At 25.8% G+C, this 23,675-nt stretch overlaps 2 protein-coding genes across 2 annotated transcripts; one reads left to right on the plus strand and one right to left on the minus strand.

Moving 5' to 3' along the window:
* Positions 1-10,630: 10,630 nt before the first annotated feature.
* Positions 10,631-11,425, minus strand: GO595_005484 (PRP38 family protein; the record flags this gene model as incomplete). The annotated part of the gene is made up of 1 exon (XM_067918732.1): positions 10,631-11,425. One exon carries the CDS (start codon positions 11,423-11,425, stop codon positions 10,631-10,633), a length of 795 nt encoding a protein of 264 aa, XP_067774280.1.
* Positions 11,426-12,767: 1,342 nt separating this feature from the next.
* GO595_005485 (3'5'-cyclic nucleotide phosphodiesterase family protein) lies at positions 12,768-14,810 on the plus strand (the record flags this gene model as incomplete). The annotated part of the gene is made up of 1 exon (XM_067918733.1): positions 12,768-14,810. One exon carries the CDS (start codon positions 12,768-12,770, stop codon positions 14,808-14,810), a length of 2,043 nt encoding a protein of 680 aa, XP_067774281.1.
* Positions 14,811-23,675: the final 8,865 nt, after the last annotated feature.

Consider the following 23,675-nt stretch of genomic DNA (forward strand, 5'->3'; position numbering starts at 1 on the left):
ATAATTAATTGGCTAATTCATAATTTATATACATTGAAAGAATTTCATTGTAAAACTATAATAACGGATGAAGACAGAGCTTATATACCTGCATTTAAAAAGTTAAACGCCGAAGGAATCAATTTTAATCACCTTTTATGTGCAAAACATAAAGAAAACAATTTTAACAAAAAATTAAATGAGTTTGGTTTGAGTAAAGATCAAAAAAAAGCTGCATCATTAATGTTTCATCAAATATGCTATGATAATAACCCAGAAGTAGTTGATGAATTAATCGAAAAATTACAAACAATACATCCTAAAATTAAAAAATACATGGAAGAAAATGTAATTCCTTTGATAACGAAATTTGCTAAATCAAAAATCAATGTTTTCACGAAAGGAATAAATACCACTAGTAATGCAGAATCAAGAAATAGAATGATTAAATGCAGGTTAAATAAATCGACAAATAATTTGCTTGCAATAAGACAAGCAATTAATATATGCGATATGAATGCATATCATTCCAACCGCCAAAAAGATTATAGAAGAAGAAAAATGGAATCACCATTTCTATATGAATTATGCCCAAAAATACAAATAAAACTAATGAAAAATTTGGAGAGGGCAAAAAATTATAAAATAACTCAAATGGTGGAAAACAATTATATTTGTTGTCTTCCAGAATATGAGGAAGATTCAATAATGGTCACTCCTGAAAAATGTATTTGCAATGAACACATGGTTTCAGGAATTCCATGTGTTCACTTAATTTCCTTATATATTTATCTTGATAAAATCAATGAAGTTGGTCGTTTTATAAATCCATTTTGGATTAAAGAGCAAAATCACCAATTAAATGGTGAAATAGAAGATATAATGGTAAAATTTGACGATGGTGAAAAAGAAGAATTAATATACTTTGAAGAAGAAGATAACGAAGAAGAAGATATAAGTGAATTAAAAGAAGAAAACCAAAAGGCTAGATATCTTGAATTACTTCATAGAGGAAAAGAGATCGCTTCTCTTGCAAGTCGTTCGAATGATGCATATCGTGAAACATTGAAACAATTAAATTATATATATGAAAACATGCTTAGAATTCAGGGAGGAAATAAGATTGAAGATATTGATGGACTAATATTTGAAGATGCACCTGGAATTCCAAGATGCAGAATACGAACAACAAAAATGCATCAACAAAATGTTAATCATCCAAAGATTTGTGAAATTTGTTCATTGCAACATGGAACAAAAGATTGCATTGGCTATAGTGAGTGGGTAAAATTACAACAAAAAATAAGCATGGAAGAAGGAAGGAGATGTAGTGTATGCAAAGAAATAGGTCATTATAAGAACAATTGTCCATTTAGAAATAAAATTAGAAATATATATTTCGAAAACGAAAATGCATAAACATTACCAAATTCAAGTATTGTTATAAGATAATTATCAAGTTTTGCTGTTCATGTAACTTTGCTTATTGCGATGAGATTAATGTCAAGAGTTTGCTAATTAGCACTTTTGTATATTGCTTTGAAATTAATTTTTGTTGATTTATAATTGGTCCTACCTCAGTTAATGCCAATATAATACACCACAAATTCATAAAATAGTTTTTTACGATACAAAATACAATTCTTTGCTTTTTTCATTCAAAAAGTCATTAATTGATCGTTTAAGTTACGATATAAGCACAATATATTTACAACTTCACATTATAAAAAATGATCATTTAAAGAAAAATCTTCAACAAAATGTCATGGCTTGCATGCAAATTTATTTATTTTCATATCATTTGATCTCTTATGTTTATATAATTATCTAAATAAAATAAAAAATAAAAACGAAAAAATTACAAAAAATTGCATGTTGATAAATCGAACTTGATGCATACCTACTTTTTAAATGTATATATGCAGTTACACCATTAACATATCTAATGAAATTGTCGGATAATCATAATCAATTCCTTTATTTATTATCAAAACTGAACTGGAAACGTAGGAAATTTCTCATATTCCTCGTCAATAATGAACAATATATTCATATTATGATTGATGATATTGCTTTATTGAGCGAGAAAATCGCAAATTATTCGCAAAAAATCCAAAAAACGATCAAAATTCATACAATATTTTATTTCATAAATTGGCAGATTTTCACCTTAGAACAGACATTTTCACTCAGAACAGACGGTAGTGTAAGTTTTTGTGATGGTATTCAAAAATAGGTGAAAAAAATGCCAATGAAAAAAATTGAGAAAAAAAATAAGCATTCAATATTGTCGTATAATTACGACGAACCATTCATTGTAACGAGTATATTTTCATAAATATAATATCTTATTTAATTTATTAGATACCAGTAATTTATCAGAATCCGTTGTTAGTAAAAATAATGCATTTTTGCCATAATCACTCTGATTTTTCAATTTTTTATTCATCGTAATTTCTGATCAAAAATAATTATACTTTTCTGATAATGGGTTATATTCTATTTTTAAATATAATAATATATGTGGTTATAACCATAATTGTTTGTTCGATATATATTTATACTTATTCAGTTATATGATTCCACAATATAGATTATAATGTTATTAGATTTTATATATCGTATTGTATCATGTCTTTTTACTTATATAAATAACATAACAATAATGAATGAATCTATTAAGTTCTATGTTATATTATATAAATATTTATGAATATGAAAGATACACTTCAAAATATCATTTAAAACATTCCATTAGTATAATTCTAATTGTTCTATTCCACATAATGTATTTAGTGGATGGAAATTTGTTATTTCAGTTAACTTAAGTAATTCAGTCAAAACAATTTCTGCATCAGCTTTTTCTAATTGTTCATCATTAGAAACAATTAATTTTGGAGTAAATATTGAAGGAATTGCGTAAAATTAGATCACATTACTATTCCAAATTTAGTTAAAACAATTCAATATTGTACATTTTCCGATTGTCTATCATTAGAAACAATTAATTTTGGAGAAAATATTGAAAAAATTGGAAGTTCAGCTTTTTCGAATTGCATAAAATTAAATAATTATTATTATATCAATTCCAAATTCAGTCAATGTAATTGATAGTTTAGTGTTTTATAATTGTTCATCATTAGAAACAATTAATTTAAGTTCTAATTCAGATGAAATTACAGATTATGCATTTTATAATCGCACAAAAATAAATAACATTACAATTCCTCAAGTATTTATTTTTGGGAATTATGTATTATCTAATTGTATAGAATTAATTTATTTATAGATCAATTTCATATTTTTATACACCCTGATAATAGAGTTTACATTATTTATATATAATTATTGGAAAATTTATTTATTTTTTGGGAGTACAATACACCTCACGAATAACATTTTTTTGTATGAATAACGATTATTTTCTGCTCATTTCATTAACGAAATTAAAATATAAATATCTTGGTCAATACGTGTAATAAATAAGATTACCACAAGAGAAGATGAATGAAAAAATAAATGTCTTTTAATTCAAGTGTATTTCTATATGAATATTTGGATATGAGGTTTTGACATTTTTATTCTCACCGAAATTTTAATGTCAACTACGATACGATTTACAACAAAATTTTTACAGAAATTCTATCACAATAATTGAATAGCATAGAAAAAGTTGACTGTGACGACCCAAACTAAGAAAAAGTTATACACCGATCATGTTTGCCGGTTATTCGAACGATATATATATCGGTGATTCAAATAATCTATCGTATTTTTTTTTGAAAAATTTTTATAATTTTTTATGTGTTCAATTAATTTTATTAAAATTTATAATATAATCACTACTCTTTGCCTTCATATTATTTTTAATGATGAAATGCTTATAAAAGCAATAGATAAAATTCATTTTTTGCATATTTTGATCGTTTTTCTATTCAAAAAGTGACTGGGGACGCGTACCCGGGACGTATGGAAAATCCCATGGGAAAAGGAAATAAAAATATTTATAATAATGAAATAAACGGTTTTATCGATATTTGTTATCGTTATGCTCCGATTTTATCATCGCAGAAGGAGCCTTCCATGTGCGAAAATAATAGAGGGGTTGCGGCAGAAGGCCTTCGGCATTTTCTGCCGAACCCCTCTAAATTGCACATAAAGCACTCACCATCCTGGAATAAATTCCAATGATTTTGCACAGCCCAAAAAAACTCTTTTCCCGACAAGTGCCATTATTCATTCAATATTTTCTATGAGGTCTCGCAACCCGAGGTAAAATGAATTCAATGAAAATCGAAAAACACAACACTTTTATAATAAACTATACAAATTCATCAAAACTCAAAATGTATATTTCAAATCCTTCTTTTTGGTGAAATTACAAAAGGAATCTTTGATTGCCCTTGAATATAAAATTAACTATTAGTGTTCTAACTATATTCAAGAAAATAAAATATAAATATATCGTATAAAAAAAGAAAAAATCATTTCCAGAAAGAATGTTGATGTTTTTAATCTTTCAATATTTTTTATTACTCAAATACTTTTTGTGGAACTTGTATTGTTTCCACGCATGGCATTGCCCCGTATACGTAGGATACTCTTATAAACATAGCTAAAGGTCTATATTGTAATCCCTTAAAATAACTTTTGAAGAATTCACAAATGCGCTTTTTCTCATTCTTGAAATATAATATCATCACATTATCAACTTTAGTTATGCAAGGAATCATAAAAAAACTTTTTGCCATTTTGGAGAAAAATTACATTTTTTCAAAACTCTTTGACGTTGCAAAAACATATTGGAATTTATACTATAACATAAATCTCATGATATGCATAAGTTAAATATAAAATTTCATCAAAAAATATGGAAATTTTTGAATCATCACGTATTTCTAAAAAAAAAAATTTATCTTATATTTTTCAATGCTATCCAAATGTTTGACTGATGTACATATATTGCTTTGAGTATCTTAGAATTAAAATGATTTTATATTGAGAAAAAATCAACTTTTTTAAAATTTACCTGAAAACACCGAAATTTTATTCATTTATATTTTCATTTGAAGGATGTAATCCAATACATACACAAACATTTACACCAACTGAAACAAATATTTTTACACAATCAAGTTCATTTTCACATTCAAATACATTTACTATGTCAGGTTTACATTCAAATACATTTACTATGTCAGGTTCACATTCAAATACATTTCCTATGTCAAATTCAAATACATATCCAAATACATTTACCAATTCAGGTTCATTTTCAATATCAAGTACAGGTTCACATTCAAATACACTTACTGAATTAAATTCATTTTCATCATATTCCACATTTACAGAAACATATTCTTCTGATGTAACTTTAACACATTCATATTCAGTGACATATATTTTATCAATGACACAAACATTAAGTATTTATAGTTCATTTTTCAATTCATTTATTCTTACGAATATTAATTCAATATCTACATATATTTCAACATCAGTTATATATTATGATTATACAGTTAGTCTTTATTCTGATTATTTCATGTCTTATTCAGATTTTAATATGGGTAAAAATAGTGAAAATAAAAATGATAATAAAACAAACATTTATATTGGTGTTGGAGTTGCAGTAGGAGTCGTTGTTTTTGCTGCATTAATTATTACATTTTTAATTTACATTCGAAAGAAAAGAAATCAAATTAATGAAGGATCATTTAATGATAATGATAAAATGATTATTATTAAAGATGATAATAGCAATGATGATAACAAAGAACAAAATTTTGGTGTTCGTGCATAAAAATACCCTTTTCATTGAATAAAACAACAAAATTATTCGGAATGTTTTTCATTATAATTTTTTTTGATAATTTATTGAAAGTTTTAAATAAAATTTTATTTTTGATTTGAAGTTTGACAAATTCGGTATGCTATATCAAGGAAACTTATTTGATTTTATTTATTAATAATTCTTTTATGTAAATCTTGGAGCACCACAGCAAACCGATAGAGCTTTTTGAGTCTGCGACTCTCAAAATCATTTGAGAATTTGGAAATCATTTATCCATTTAATACAACCTACTTATTCATTTGATGTTTATCTTAACATTCAATACAGTTAATTTCTTTAAATGATTTCAATTTATTAATTAAGTGCAATATTTTGTTCACTAACACTCACTTACTCATTTGTTACAGCCTTTAGTTGTTTGATGTTTGTCTCTTCATTTAATACAACTCATTTCTTTAAATTATCCGAAATTTTATTGAGATTATAATGGAATGCTCCACAACCAAATGCGCCTAAAATGATATGGTCAACGTTATTCTAAATACAACATTGAAGAATTGTTTGAATACGTGAATCTCTCTATTAAGTTGATCAATATCGATACCTTTTCGAACGCTAAGATAATCAACAGCAGATGTAATAAGTGTTGCAAAAATTGGTTTGTCCAAAAGTGTAAAATCTAATAATTTTTCCTTCAAATTGTACATTTGGACTGAAAATTAAGTAACTGGATGCTTCGCCTTTGGTATTATGTATGCTGTATTCATAAAATTCATTCTTTTGTATTAAGTAATAATTAATTTTATGAAAGTTGTCCTGGTATATAATCTTCTTGTGAACTTACTTTTCTTGTTATGGCTGGTACATTCATTGTAACAGGTGCATTGAATACTATTTGGAAGATTTCTCTGGTGACTGAATCAGACGAAAACTTTATTGAGTCGATGGTTGCTTGTAACGTTTAGATAACCTATTCAATTTTCGCTTTTTTTTTTTTTTTATCATAGCTAAAGCGACCTGGTATTTTGTTTCACTAAATTTTTACTTGTCCTGGACTTTGCAAAACAAAAATGAACAATTCAGTTTATTCAATAAAAAATATTTTTCTTAAATAAAGAAAATGTTGCTCAAGTAGTTCTTTCAGTGTTTGATATATTTGATAATAATTGTCAGTATTCATTAGTAAAATAATTTATTCATTATTTGTAGCAGGAATGAATAATTCAAAAGTCTATATGAATATCATTAAAGAAATAAAAAAAAATTGAAGATAACAAACAGATACAAAGTAAAATACATAAAGTTTTCTTGAAAAATGATTTTGAAAATATGTTATCAAGAATCAAATTATTTTCTTGAGAGAATGATTCAAGAAAATTTATGTGAATCGAACATAATTGAACAGGTGAGAGAAGAATCATATTTTATACCTTACATGTCCAAAAATTCCAGAAGAGAATGACTATTTGAAACCAAAAATGGGAAACATTAAAGAACTTTCAAAGAATGATTGGGAAATTAACAAGAAATTAATCAAAGAAAGTGTTAATCCAAATGAAATTGCAAAAATAATTCGAAATGATGAAATAGAAAAACTTCAAGAAATATCATCACAACCAAATTTTGATTTTAATCAAACAATTGAACCATCACTTTATGAAAGATGTTCATTTATTAATAAAAAAAATGTTTCATTAATTGATTATGCAGCATTTTTTTCTTCTATTAAATGTTTTAAATATTTACGTATGAATAATGCAAATGTAAATAACACATGTAAACATGCAATTGCAGGTGGAAATGAAGAAATCATTCATCATTTGAGGATGCATATGAAATAGCAATTGAATTCCATCGAAATGATATCTTCAAATACATACATGAAAATAAAATATGTCATATTAAAAAATTAGAAAAATTAAAAATTTAAAAAATGAAAAAATTCCAAAGATCTGGCTAGCAGATGCTCATTTGGGAAAGTATCTAATAACAACCCGCTCACCTCATGTTTTTGGTCTTTTCTTTTATCAATTATAATTTTTACACGCATATTTTTATAGTTTTTTTAATATTAACACATTAACAAATTTTTTCAATCCCAATATTTTTCTATTATACTCATATCTTTTTTATAATTTTATATCTATAGGGGGGTCCAAAAGTTCGTGTAATTCAACTTTTTCTCAATAAATAAACAAGATATAAAAAATCTTTTTATTAATTTGTATAGTACTCCCCTTTGTTATTAATAACCCATTCGAGACGGCGGCACCATTCTTCATATACATCTTCAATTTCTTGTGTTGAAATTCCATTGAGAATTTCCGAAATTTTTTGAATTAATTCGTTCTCGTTATTGAATGTGTAGCCTTTGATCCGTTCTTTCACAACACCGAATAGCCAAAAGTCACAAGGAGCAATATCTTGTGAATAAGCAGGGTGAGACATTCTTCTAATGCCTAATTTTTGGATCTCGTCGGAAGTAACGGTCGCGTTGTGTGACGGTGCATTGTCGATATGTAATAAACAACCTGAAACTCCCGACATTTTTCTTCTTTGTTTTATATTATTATTTAACTTTTGAAGTATACCTTGTATCATATACTGTGCACTAAATTTTATATTATTTGGTAAAGGATCTATTAAGATAATCCCTGCCGTACTTAGGTATACGCTAATCATCGTTTTGTTAACCGTCATAATTCTTTTGGGAATTTCTGGCCTTTTGCTTCCAATTGGAAGCCATTGACTTGTATTGTTGTTTTCCCGATATATCCATGTTTCATCACCTGTAATTATGTTGCACTAGGGGTTTTTATTGTTTCTGAGAATTTCTAACATTTCGTGTGCAGCCTGAACCCTATCGGCTTTTTGATCATCATTGAGTTGATGGGGGATCCATCGAAAATTCAACTTCACATAACCCATTTTATCATGTAAAACCCTAAGAATTGTTGTCTTAGGAGCGCCCAACATATTGGCAATAGCTTTTGCTGATAAAAATGGATAGTTCATTAAAAGATCCTGCACTTTTGGAACTAATGAGGTATTTTTAGGTCTCCCTGTACGGTGTTCGTCATCAAGTGATTCTGAGCCTTCTTCAAATCTTTTAAATTATTTTCTTATAGTATTTTCATGAGGACAATCTTCTCCATATGCTCGTATCATTTCTTCATGTGCTTCTCTTGGAGATAATCCTCTAAGATAACAATAACGATATACCGACCGAAATTCCTGGTTCATAAGTGGACTCAAACGGTCGCTATCGTTTTCAAAATGTGAATATTTCGATTCACAATTGATAAAACTCAAATTAATACATAAATAAATTATAGAACACTTTATGAATATTATATATTAAATATAAAATTACAGTAATGTTTACTCATTGAAATAAAGGGGATTACACGAACTTTTGGACCCCCCTATATATCTTAATAAGTTTATTTTAAAAATTTCTTATTGTTTGCTTCGCTTTGATCCGCAAACGGCGCGAAGCGCATTCTTGTTATGATAAGATTCTCAATTAAAATATCTAAAAATCAATCAGAAGAAATTCAAAAATGCATTATATTTGGAATAAATAGCTATATTATATTACCATATTATAAAGAAACCTTTTGAAAATGTTGAATCGAGGATACTCAAAATTTTATTATTTATCTTTCCCAAAAAGTGGTTTCAACTTGTTATTGATGAAACTCTCGAAATCATTAGAATCAATTGTCTTTAATTTAAACGAAAATAATTTAGAAACATCAGTTCAAGAAACAATTAATTTATTTGTTGATGTACTACCATATACATTTAACTATCTTGTTACCATACTTATATTTCAGCATTTGTTTCTCAAGCTAATGATGAAAATACATATATTAAATATTTATTGATTTTAAATGCAAAAGAAGAAGAAAAAGAAAAAAAAAACCAAAGTAAAACTGAAGTTAATATTGTTCAAATATTTTGTAAATATTTACTGAAAATAAAAAAGCAAGAATCATATTTCCTTCTTGAAAAGATGATCGAAGAAGAAATAGGTGAACCATCTTCAGTAAAGAATGTGAACACATTATATTTTTCTCAATATAAAACAAAAGAAGAAATAAACAAATTAATGAACAAATGGGCAGAACCTCATAAATTATCAAAAGATGCTTGGAAATTTCATATGCAATATGTAAAAGAAGGAGTTAATCCATTAGAGGTTGCGAAATGATGATTTAGAAAAGCTTCAAGAAATATCATCACATAATGAATTTGACTTTAATCAAATAATTGAACCATCACTTTCTGAAAGATGTTCATTTGTTAATACTAAAAAATGTTTCATTAATTGATTATTGTGCATTTTTTAGTTTGATTAAATGTTTTAAATATTTATTATCAAATAATTCTAATATTAAAAAATACATCTAAATATGCAATTGCAGGTGGAAACTTAGAAATTATTTATTTATGAGAACAAAACAATTCATCATTTAAAGAAGCATCTGAAACAACGATCGAATTTCATCGAAATGAAATTTTTCGTTCTCTTTATGAAAATAAAATTAACATTTTTTTCCATACGTGCTTGCCACATTTTTAGAATTTCAGGTGGCAATGAAAGAGTTTAAGTATTTTTATTTGAATGGGCATTACTGATTAATAAGTAAATTTGATTATTTAATGTGAAATAAAGTTAATTAAAATCTTAGATAATTAAAATATCTTCATTATTTTTTATTATTATATGTTCAAAATCATTTTTTCTAAATTTAATTGTAATATAAGGAGTTATCAAAAGCGTTTTCGAATTTAATAATATATTGAAACGTTGAAGGTGTACACGTTTATTTACAAGTGGCCGTTTACGAATCATTTCAATGGTTTTAAGCCCAAAAGCGCGCGGATACGATTTTCTTCTGCGATTTCATCAACAATAACAGGTTTCTCTTTTTTGTGTTTTTTCTTTGACTTGAACTTGAGCTTGCCTTTCAGTTTGAGTTTCTTTTTTTCTTCTATTTCTTCAAATAGTTGGCCATCAGGGGCCATTAAAAAAAAAAAAAAAACTTCTTCACGAAGGGCTTCATTAAGATGATTTAATGGTGAATGGCGTGGAGGCAATCCAACCCTTGGCGTAAGAGGAGGAAGTGAGACACCACACCAAAATTCATCATGAATAAACGAATGAATAATCTCATCAAAATGTGTAATTTGAAATTCATCATCACGAAGGATTGCTACTTGATTGTATTGCATAAGAAGTGGTTCAAGAACGATGTAAACTTCTTCTGGTGGAAATGTGAATCGAACATAAAGAGCTGCAAGCAAACGAAGATGTTTCATTTGCCAACAACGTGTGTTTAAGAAATATAAAATGATGTCTCTAGATGGTTCAAGTTCAAGAAGTTTGAGAAATAAGCACAAAAATTCACATGGAAGTTTAAGATGTCCATAAAGACCACCAACGCCTTTAATCATTTGTGCTCTATCAACAAAAACGACTAAATTAACACCAAAACAATATTGAAGCCAATACACTGAATTATAAATTTTGTGTCTAGTTTTTGGGTCAAGCAAATGTTGAGGTGCTGTGCCTCTAACACTTTTCTTATAGTTTTGTATTGGGCTCCAAGAAGGATGAACATATTTACTTTTTCTTTCACGCATTTAAAAAAAATTTCTTGTCGCTTTTAATTGGTAATTGAATTGTTTACATTTCGTTCGTTATTTTATTCTTCTGGCAATTGTTGTGCAATCAAACGTGATTTTCTATGAGGAAAAATGTTGTATCACTTGTCTTTTCACAACCTAATAGAATGAAGAAAGCAAATAGAAGATCTAAGCCAACAGCATATTCACAAAAATATTCACTTGTAAATCGAAAACCTCCAAAAATTTCATCACCAAATTCAGCCATATCAAGGCCAAGCAATTCAAAAAAATAAACAAAAACAAAATATATCTCCAAAACAAACAAATACAGTTATAAATTGTTATCAAGACATTTCTTTTGACACTGTTTTTGATAAAATGGTAGAAAATCTTCAAATAATGCCTCTTAGTGAATGTTTTGAAAAATTATTAGAAGAAATATTTAAAACGAAATATGTAATTTTTTGGGAAATTTCATCAACAGAAATATTTTCAGCAACGCACAAGAAAAAAATTCCAAAAGATGACTCTATATTATGGCGAGTATCCGAGCTTAAAGAATTTCTTTTTATAAAGAATATAGAAAGCGAAGAAGCATTTAATCACACAGAAGCCGATACATTTTTTATTCCAAAGAATTATTCAATACTTTACATACCCGTTTCATATGATTCCAAAGAAAACCAATTTATTTTTCAAATTGGTAAACCAGAAGAAGACTTTGTTGAAGAAGATTTCCAAAACTTAGATAAATTTTTAGCTAAGATTTCAATATATGGTGATTTTCTATTTCAACGTAAATCATTATTACAAATTTCATCGGAATTAGTTAATCCACATCAAAGTTCCAATTTTTTTTGTAATAAACTTATTGAATATTTTCATTCACGTTCAGCCGAATTTTATTGTTATAGACCGAAAACTAATCAAATCTTTCAAATCACTAAAGATTCGACAACAAATTCAGGCGAAATATTATCAACAGATAAAATTGGGTTTATATCATATTCATTTAAAACGCAAAAAATTATAAATGAAGAACATATCTTTAATGTTCCATCATATAACAAAGAAGTTGATGGTGAAGAAGATGAATCAATCTTAGCAATACCATATAAAGATGAAAGTGAACAATTATGGTGTTTTGTATTGCGAAGAAAAAAACGATTTTCATACATGAGTGAAATAATATTTTCAGTTTTTATACCATTCATAGTTCGAACGATTACATTTGTAGTATCACCACCACAACTTGAAATGCAACTTGATAATTTTGAGAAAAGACTTAAAGCATTACTTGAAGTTGCCGAAATTTTAAGTGGTGTACTTGATATTGATGTACTTTTTACCTACTATTATGGATCGAGCATGTAAATTATTAGATGCAGAACGTTGTTCATTATTTTTAGTCGATGCAACACATAATGAATTAGTTACACGTTTTCATGGCGGATTAGAAAATGCGATTCATGTTAAAATAGGAAGAGGTATTGTTGGTATATGTGCACAATCAGGTGAAACAGTTAATATTCGTGATGCTTATGCAGATCAACGATTCGATAGATCAGTCGATATAGCAACAGGCTTTACGACACGTACATTATTATGTATACCGATTTATAATAACAGAGGTGAAATTACAGGTGTTACCGAAATGATTAATAAGAAGAATGACGGACATTTTGATGAAGATGATGGGAAAATGCTTATGGCGTTTAATGTATTTTGTGGTATTTCACTTGATAATGCACGATTATATAAAGCATCATTAGATTTAACAAAACAATTACGTACATTTATCCAAATGTCAGTAGCTATAAATAGTACAATTTCACTCGAAAGTACACTCGATGGGATTATGACGAATATCCAAAGTATAGTTAATGCTTCAAGAGTTACTGTGTTTTTAAATAATGAAAACGAAAATAATTTATATGAATATCATACTATAGGTACACCTTCAACTTATGGTACTGTTTTTGCTGAAGAAACAGTACAAAATAGAAAATTCATGTTATTTGATCATCATGAAGTTTTAGGGAGAGCACAAACACAACAATTAAATAAGGCAATTGAAAAAATATTAGCTGCAGGATTAGATGCAGATATAATGGTCTTTGGTGATGAAGATGGATATTATATTGAAGAAGAAGAGGAAGAAGAATATTTACAATATGAAGATGATGAATTTTCTCGTATTTATCCCGAAAGTTCTAAAATTAGTACACAACATTCACGAACAATGAATTCTAATAATAATAATAATAATAATAATAATAATAATAATAATAATAATAATAATAATAATAATAATAATAATAATAATAATAATAATAATAATAATAATAATAATAATAATAATAATAATAATAATAATAATAATAATAATAATAATAATAATAATAATAATAATAATAATAATAATAATAATAATAATAATAATAATAATAATAATAATAATAATAATAATAATAATAATAATAATAATAATAATAATAATAATAATACGTCATCACATAACTCTACAAATGTATTTGATTCACAAGTTACAAATAAAATTAATGCGGACGAAAATACAGAAGTTATTTGTTGTATTCCTTTATTTAGTTCCGAATCTACAATTCTTGGCGTTATTGAGTTTTCTTGTAATTGGAAAGTTATGGGCGAAGATATTAAATTACTTGATTGCTTTTCAGTATTCGCAAGTGTTTCTATTGAAAGATCACAACTTAAAGAAAGAGCAAAGTTTGGCGAAATTGAAGTCGAATTAAAAAATTGGATAACAGAACGAGAACGAACTTTAACCAATAAAATTCCAAGTAAACTTATGATATCAATGGATAAACTTACTCAAGTTTTATTGGTACAATTCGATGCGCCTGAATGGGATGGAATTGGACATGTTAAAGTATTGTTTTCGATTTTCGATATTTTCGATTTAATGAATCACTTTAATATTACAAATGAAAAATTATTTCGTTTTATATTTGAAATTAGAAATACATATCGTAAAGTTCCTTATCATAATTGGCGTCATGCAGTTGATGTCACACAATTTACTACATTCCAAATACTTACAGGTGGTCTCGATACAGTTCTTACTAAATTTGAAATTCTCGGATTAATAGTTTCCGCTATATGTCATGACGCTGATCATGATGGGTTTAATAATGCATTTAATATTAAAGCCGAAACGCCACTTGGGATTTTATTTAAGAACCAAAGTGTTTTAGAAACTCATCATTGTTCAGTAGCGATTAATGTTATCTCTAAAGATGAATGTAATCTTTTTCATTCATTATCACCTGTTGAAAACAAAAACATGTGGTCATTAATCATCTCATTAATATTAGCAACTGATATGGCAAATCATTTCGATATATTAAAAAGAATTCGATGACATTTTCTCGGAAGGTAAATTTACTATGAATGATTCACATTGTAGAAATCTGTTGTTACAATTAATTTTTAAAGTGTAGCGACGTATCAAATGTTGCGCGACCGTTCCAATTGGCTGATAAATGGAGCGAAGTTCTTTGCGAAGAATTTTTTTTTTTTTTTTCGTCAAGGAGACTTGGAGAAAGCACGCGGAATGGAATATACGTCTGACCTAAATGATAGAGCGCACCTTGATAAGCCAAAAAGTCAAATTGGATTTTATACTTTCGTTTGTTTGCCTTTGTTTCAAGCAGTAGCTAAAGCTGTGCCGAAGCTTGAATGCAATGTTCAACAATTGAATTCAAATCTTGAAAAGTGGAAAGAAGCAAAGAAACAAGAAAATCAAAAAGAATAAATGTATGAATAAAATGTTTCTATATATTAAATTTTTATTTTGATTTGATATAAGTTATTAGTATGTGAAAACAGCATGCTGTCTATCCTTAATTAAACTTAAGTCTAGACTTGAATCATTTGAAATCATGACCATCATTTTGTAAAGTATTGATTTCACACGAATTTTGTGTTGCTTTAACTTCTTGAAATAATCAAGGACTTACATAAAAAATCAAACTATTGAAAATAACACATAAAGGCATCTTTCTTTCGAAATATTTTTTAGGTAACAATTATTATTGCTTCTTTGAACAATATGATCTCAATGAATATGAAATTCACATTCATGATGTTTATCATCTTTATTTCTCATTCAGTACAAAAATTTGATGACGCTACGGCAACACTAACAATTACAAAGTCAAGTGAATTTACAGACGAATACAAAAACAAAGCAAAGCATGTTATCATTTCAAGTGGAATAACAAATATTCCTAATAAAGCTTTTTATTATGAATGAACTTTATTGATTACTGTTGAAATTAGTAACTCAGTCAAAACAATTGGAGAAAAAGCATTTGATTCTTGTTATGTTTTAGAAAAAGTTTCAGTTGGAGAAGGTATTACAGATCTAGGAGAATCTGCATTCCAATATTGTAAAGCATTAAATCGTGTTACTTTTAAAGGTCCTCTTACAACAGTTGGATCAGAAGTATTCTATATGTGCACTGGTCTTGAAACTGTAATTTTTGAAGAAGGTGTTCAGTCATTAGGTTACTTAATGTTTTGCAAATGTTATAATCTTCAATATGTTACAATTCCAAGTACAGTTACTTCAATAACAATCAATCCATTTGCTTACTGCAGTAAACTTCAAATGATAAACATTTCAGAAAACAATCAACATTATTTACAAGTTGATGGTGTTTTATTTGATAGGAGTTTGACAAAGATTATAAGTTACCCAACTGGAAAACCATCAAAAGAATATAAACTTCCTGATTCAGTAATTTCTATTGAAAAATCTGCATTTATAAATTGCATTAATTTATTATCAATTACATTCGGAACAAATGTGAATACTATAAAAAATTTTGCATTCTCTGAATGCGTATTTCCAAGATTAGTAATTCCTGACTCTGTTATAAAAATTGAATCACAAGCTTTTTCTGATTGCCATCAATTGGAAACAATAAAAAACAAAAAAAATGTAAAAGATATTGGAAATTATGCATTTGATTATTGTACAGTACTGAAATGTATTTACTTTTTTGGTGAAACTTCTCCAACAATTGGAGCCGCTTCTTTTAGAAATGTTCCAGCAAAATCTGTTATGGTAAGTGAAACATATAGAGACAAAAAATTTGGAAATTTAGATGTTACGAATAAAACAATTGAAGGATGTACTCTAATTCCAACACCAACATTTACACCAAATGAAACAAATTCATTTACATATACAAATGATGATAATTAAGTAATCCTCTCAAAAGAATTTAATTAAGATAATTTTGTTGTTCACCCATGATCAAAAATTTTATTGAATAAAACATCAAAATTATCCCTAACCTTTGCATTTTATTTTATTTATTATTATTATTATTATTATTTGAAATGTTCTAAATTGAATTAAATCACTTTTAATCACCAAAACATTTCTTAATTTTCTTCTGATTACTCTCTGATAATTTTAATCTTCATTTCGGATATTAAATATTCCTTGTATAACTAGCTTTCAATGTTATAATTTTTTTATCTATTTTATTTTTCGAAATATTAGTGTGAATTATATTTTGTATCAGTGAATAAAATAAATTAAATGAATTTTTTATAAGCTTTTGATATGATATATGCTAATATCAGGATTATAAATAATATATTATTACTATTATATATATTATTACTATTATATATATTATTACGATTATATATATTATTACGATTATATATATTATTACGATTATATATATATTATTACGATTATATATATTATTACGATTATATATATTATTACGATTATATATATATTATTACGATTATATATATATTATTACGATTATATATATATTATTACGATTATATATATTATTACGATTATATATATTATTACGATTATATATATATTATTACGATTATATATATATTATTACGATTATATATATATTATTACGATTATATATATATTATTACGATTATATATATATTATTACGATTATATATATATTATTACGATTATATATATATTATTACGATTATATATATTATTACGATTATATATATATTATTACGATTATATATATTATTACGATTATATATATTATTACGATTATATATATTATTACGATTATATATATTATTACGATTATATATATTATTACGATTATATATTGTGTTGCAATAGATGATACTGAATACACCAATAGATTTCATTATCCCTTTTTACCCTTTTATGTATATGATGAGAATAACAAAAAAATAATTTTAAAAAACCATCGAGTTTTAACTACCTTTAATATCTGATAATTATGAATTTTTTATTTTTGCCCAAAACTTTGGCAATGAAAAGGATTATATATGAAAAATATTTTTTAGAATAAATAGAAGTGTTGATTTGCATTAGAAAGTGAGAAACATAAAAATTATTATTATTACATAGAAAAAAATATTAATATTGATAAATTGGAAAGCTTTCAGAGTTAAATTATCCATAATAATGAGGAAAATTGTTTGTTAAATTTTCACATTTGGATGATTTCGTAATTTAGAGATATTGAAGAAAAATGATCAAAAAATACGTTACTTTTGGTTTAACGTACAAAAAAGGGTAATCTTTCTGTGCGTCAGGATAATATTCTATTTCATGGATGATAATACCAAAAAATGCGCCGCGTCACATGTACCACGAAGAGTTTTGATTTCATCAACATTTCTATATTCTTCTGCAATAATCGATGGAATATCATAATTAATTTGTTGGATCTTGTTCTTTATTTATGATTAAACATATATAAAACATTGCTGTATTGATTTAATAAATATTGTAAAGTGTTTTATCCTTTCTGTTATAGTTAATGGTAAGAAGAAATCCGATCATGATACAATTAAAAATTCTCGAGCAAAAGAAATATTAAATTATATCAGAATTCAGTGGTAAAAAAAGAAATATTTACTGCATGTCAATTATTTAGAATGATCGATATAACAATACTTGAAAATTTAGCGAAAGGTTTATTAGAATGTTGGAAAAAAAAGCCGAAAATAATATAACTGCGGAACTTTCTCTATTTTTAAAGTCGAAGTTTGTTTTAATGAAGAAAAAATTATTATTACTCCATCATTAATAGAGTTATTAAATTTAACTCGATGTTCGTTTAATGAAACAATTTTTCATGTAAAAAAATTTATCACGAATTATACAAAGCCAACAATTAAGGAATCAACACCAAGAAAATATAAATGACTTAAATGATTTATTTGAAAATGGACCAAATTTCAATCAAATGGTTTCATCAAATATTTTATTCGATAGTATTAAATATCATGTTTTAAATACAATTGAAATATCTTATAAAGATGCAGAAGCTTTAGCTCAACAATATAATGAATATTATCCAATATATCACGTTGGACAAATTTGGGATCCAAATTCTTATTTATTTGAAAGAGGTGGAAATACAAAAATTATTAAATTATTTGAAAATGATGAAAATTTGGATGAAATAGAATTCGATTCACAAAAAGATCTAATTTTTGATTTTAATAAAGTAAAAAATGATATAAAACAATTTAAAAAAGATATAGAAACTTTAACACGATTTAGAGTTTGTGCTGATAGAGGTTCACTTTATATTGATTCAAGAAAACTTCAAAAGAATTTAGTACAAATTCCAAATAAATGTTTAAATGATTTATTTGATTTAATTAATGAATTAACATCATATAAAATAAATATATTACAAATGATTTTTAATGGCTGTTTTAAAAAATTTGAAAACGATTCAAATGATCTTGATAATTATATCGATTTTTGTAATTTTATTGATAATACATCTTATTTAACACCTTTAACTTCTCTTGAAATTGATTTTATTGGTGATGCAATTAAAGTAATGAAAAGAATTTGATAAGGATTTTTACCACCGATGCGACCGTTTATGACGACCGTTATGCCAATACCCTGTGTCTAATCTCTGTTTCACCATAAAAATAAATGCATTTGAGTGAAGTACAAAAATTAAAGGCAGAACTACCAATACTTTTTACATTTGCTCCAATGAAAATCGTGCTTAATTTTTCACATATGGAAAAAGCACCTATTCCAATTTCTACAACAGAGTTAGGAATTGTTATGTTTGTAAATAAACATTCAGAAAATGCATTATTTTTTATAATTTTTACACTTCTTCCAAATGAAATTGATAATAACTTTATACACAATTCAAACGCACTTTCTTCTATTGATATAACTGAATCTGGAACTTTAAATTCTTTAGATGAATTTCCATATGGATAACTTATGAGTTTTGTAATACTCTTATCATATAAAAACTCCATCACGTTCTGTGTACTATGGATTTTCTTTGGAAATATTTATAATTTGAAGATTGTCACAATCAACAAATGGATTTGATGATATCAAAGAAACTGTTTTTGAAATTGAAACATATAAGATCCAATTGTTTTCACACTTTCATTTAATTGAGTTGATTGATTTTTATGGTCTGACATTGAATAGATAAAAAAATTATAACATTGAAAGCTAGTTATACAAGGAATATTTAATATCCGAAATGAAGATTAAAATTATCAGAGAGTAATCAGAAGAAAATTAAGAAATGTTTTGGTGATTAAAAGTGATTTAATTCAATTTAGAACATTTCAAATAATAATAATAATAATAATAATAAATAAAATAAAATGCAAAGGTTAGGGATAATTTTGATGTTTTATTCAATAAAATTTTTGATCATGGGTGAACAACAAAATTATCTTAATTAAATTCTTTTGAGAGGATTACTTAATTATCATCATTTGTATGTGAAAATGAATTTGTTTCATTTGGTGTAAATGTTGGTGTTGGATTCAAAGTACATCCTTCGATTGTATCTTTGGTTATTTTTAATTCTCCAAATGTTTTATCTCTATATGTTTTACTTACCATAACAGATTTCGCTAAAACATTTCTAAAGGAATCCATTTCAATATTTGGAGAAGTTTCACCAAAAAAAGTAAATACATTTCAGTATTTTACAATAACCAAATGCAAGAGTTTGAATATCTTTTACATTTTTACCGATGACTATTGTTTCCAATTGATGGCAATCATAAAAAGCTTGTTTTTTAATTTCTATAACAGAGTCAGGAATTACTAATCTTGGAAACGCGCATTCAGAGAATGCAAAATTTTTTATAGTATTCACATTTGTTCCTAATGTAATTGATAATAAATTAATACAATTTGTAAATGCACATTTTTCAATAGAAATTACTGAATCAGGAAGTTTATATTCTTTTGATGGTTTTCCAGTTGGGTAACTTATAATCTTTGTCAAACTCCTATCAAATAAAAAACCATCAACTTGTAAATAATGCTGATTGTTTTTCTGAAATGTTTATCATTTGAAGTTTACTGCAGTAAGTAAATGGATTGATTGATATTGAAGTAACTGTACTTGGAATTGTAACATATTGAAGATTAGAGCATTTATAAAACATAAAGTAACCTATTGACTGAACACCTTCTTCAAAAATTACAGTTTCAAGACTAGTGCACCTATAGAATACTTCTGATCCAACTGTTGTAAGAGGACCTTTAAAAGTAAAGTTTAATAATGCTTTACAATCTTGGAATGCAGATTCTCCTAGATCTGTAATACCTTCTCCAACTGAAACTTTTTTTAAAACAGAACAATAACCAAATGCTCTTTCTCCAATTGTTTCGACTGAGTTACTAATTTCAACAGTACTCAATAAAGTTCATTCATAATAAAAAGCTTTATTAGGAATATTTGTTATTCCACTTGAAATGATAACATGCTTTGCTTTGTTTTTGTATTCGTCTGTAAATTCACTTGACTTTGTAATTGTTAGTGTTGCCGTAGCGTCATCAAATTTTTGTACTGAATGAGAAATAAAGATGATAAACATCATGAATGTGAATTTCATATTCATCGAGATCATATTGTTCAAAGAAGCAATAATAATTGTGACCTAAAAAATATTTCGAAAGAAAGATGCCTTTACGTGTTATTTTCAATAGTTTGATTTTTTATGTAAGTCCTTGATTATTTCAAGAAGTTAGAGCAACACAAAATTCGTGTGAAATCAATACTTTACTAAATGATGATCACGATTTCAAATGATTCAAAAAACAATTTATTTAAGAGTCGTAAATCATCATAAAATCAACCATAACTTGATATCTAAGTCGTTTTGATTAACTTTTTTTGATATAGATAAGTTTATTTTTGGATGATCTATTAAATGGATATGCTTGATTGGAAAAAAGAATTATAAAATTTAATAATAATTTTCAAAAATCAAAATTTAAAGAAAAATCAATTTAAGCATATCCATTACATGCTCACTATGTATCAATATATAAAAAATTAATTTATTATTATAATACTAAGAAATGACCTAGAAATCTGCACTTTTCATCAAAAATTTGCAAAATTTCACTAAATCAATCAATATGATGATAATAGCGTGATGTACAAATTTTTAAAAAAAAAAAAAAAATATCATACAGGAAATTTTGATTTGAATGGTCTAGGTTTTATTTAAAAATATAAGCTACATATGTAAATATAAATGAATAAAATTTCGGTGTTTTGAGGTAAATTTTAAAAAAGTGGATTTTTTTCCAATATAAAATCATTTTAATTCTTAGATACTCAAAGCAACATATGTACATCAGTTAAACATTTGGATAACATTGAAAAAATATATGATAAAAATTTTTTTTAGAAAATACGTGATGATTCAAAAAATTTCCATATTTTTTGATGAAATTTTTATATTTAACTTATGCATATCATGAGATTTATTTTTTTAGTATAAATTCCAATTGGTTTTTGCAATGTCAAAGAGTTTTAAAATAATGTAATTTTTCTCCAAAATAGCAAAAAAATTTTATATGATTCCTTGCATAAATATAGTCGATAATATGATAATATTATAGACCAAGAATGGAAAAAGAGAATCAGTAAATTCTTCAAAAAAGTCGATTTAAGGGGAAAAAATCCACTTTTTGTATCAACATTCTTTCTGAACACCAACAGTTGATTTTGTGTTCAATAGCAATCAAAGATTCCTTTCGTAATTTCACCAAAAAGAATGATTTAAAATATGCACTTTTAATGGACCTTTCAACAAAAATCGGTAAAATGGATTTTTTTTTTTTTTTTTTTGATGATGATGATGAAATTGTGGTTAAATTGCCAATAAATCACATAGGTCGAGCTGGATTATAATGGATAGATTGAATATGTCATAAAATATGCTTTTTGAGATATTATTCAATATTTGAAGTTGAAAAAACAATCGTTTTTATATCAACACAAATTTTCTAATAACTCTAAGAAAGTATGAATTATTGGATGATTATTCAAAGTGTGATAACTTTTTCAGTGAAAATATTTTGATTCAAATTTCAATTCAGCATGATGAGAAATTTTCTCGATAAAATCAACACTATGGAAGATATTTATCAAAATTTTACTCTATCAAATTGAGAGTTTATTCAATGGCTTTCAGACGATCGATTTATACTCAATATTCATATCAATTATACATTTATGAGTGGTGTTTTCGAAAAAAATTGGTTAATTATTTTGATGATCTTCGGAGTTTAATTAGGTTTCAATATTTTAATTAATATAAATAAAATTATGTAATCATTAATTTTCTAAACTTTAAATTTTGAGTATAATTATTGTATTTTGTTGTGTTTCTAGAAATTTATATTTTGCAAAAGTTTGCTTATTGTTAAATTTTAGAATTTAGTAGCATCAATATATAAATAAATTTTTATAAATGCTTATATATTACAAATGAATATCTTTAAAGCATTCCATGCTAATTATAAAGTATTTTATGTTAATTGCACAGTATCAATTGCATTCAATTATTCTAACATTCCCACAAATTATTTATGGATTTAGAAACATATTAAATCAGAATTCTAATTTGATAATCAAAAAAATTAACTAAAGAAATTATATTAACAATTTTTAATGATTTTTTTTGAATATTATCTTGTCCTTATTTTTGCAATAATTGCTGCAGATGAATCAATAAAATTCGGAGATGTCATCAAATTAAAAAGTGTTTGTATGAAACCTAATAATATATTTTTAATTAAGTTATATATTCAAACCTGAATTCGTTATATTTCTGAACAAAATATTGATTTTCCAATCTATGAAACAGTAAAAACAGCAAGACCTTTTACTCATTATTATATAGATTGTTATAATAATAAATCAAA

Source organism: Histomonas meleagridis (genome assembly GCF_020186115.1).
Source record: "Histomonas meleagridis strain 2922-C6/04-10x chromosome Unknown contig_35, whole genome shotgun sequence".
NCBI lineage: Eukaryota > Parabasalia > Tritrichomonadida > Dientamoebidae > Histomonas > Histomonas meleagridis.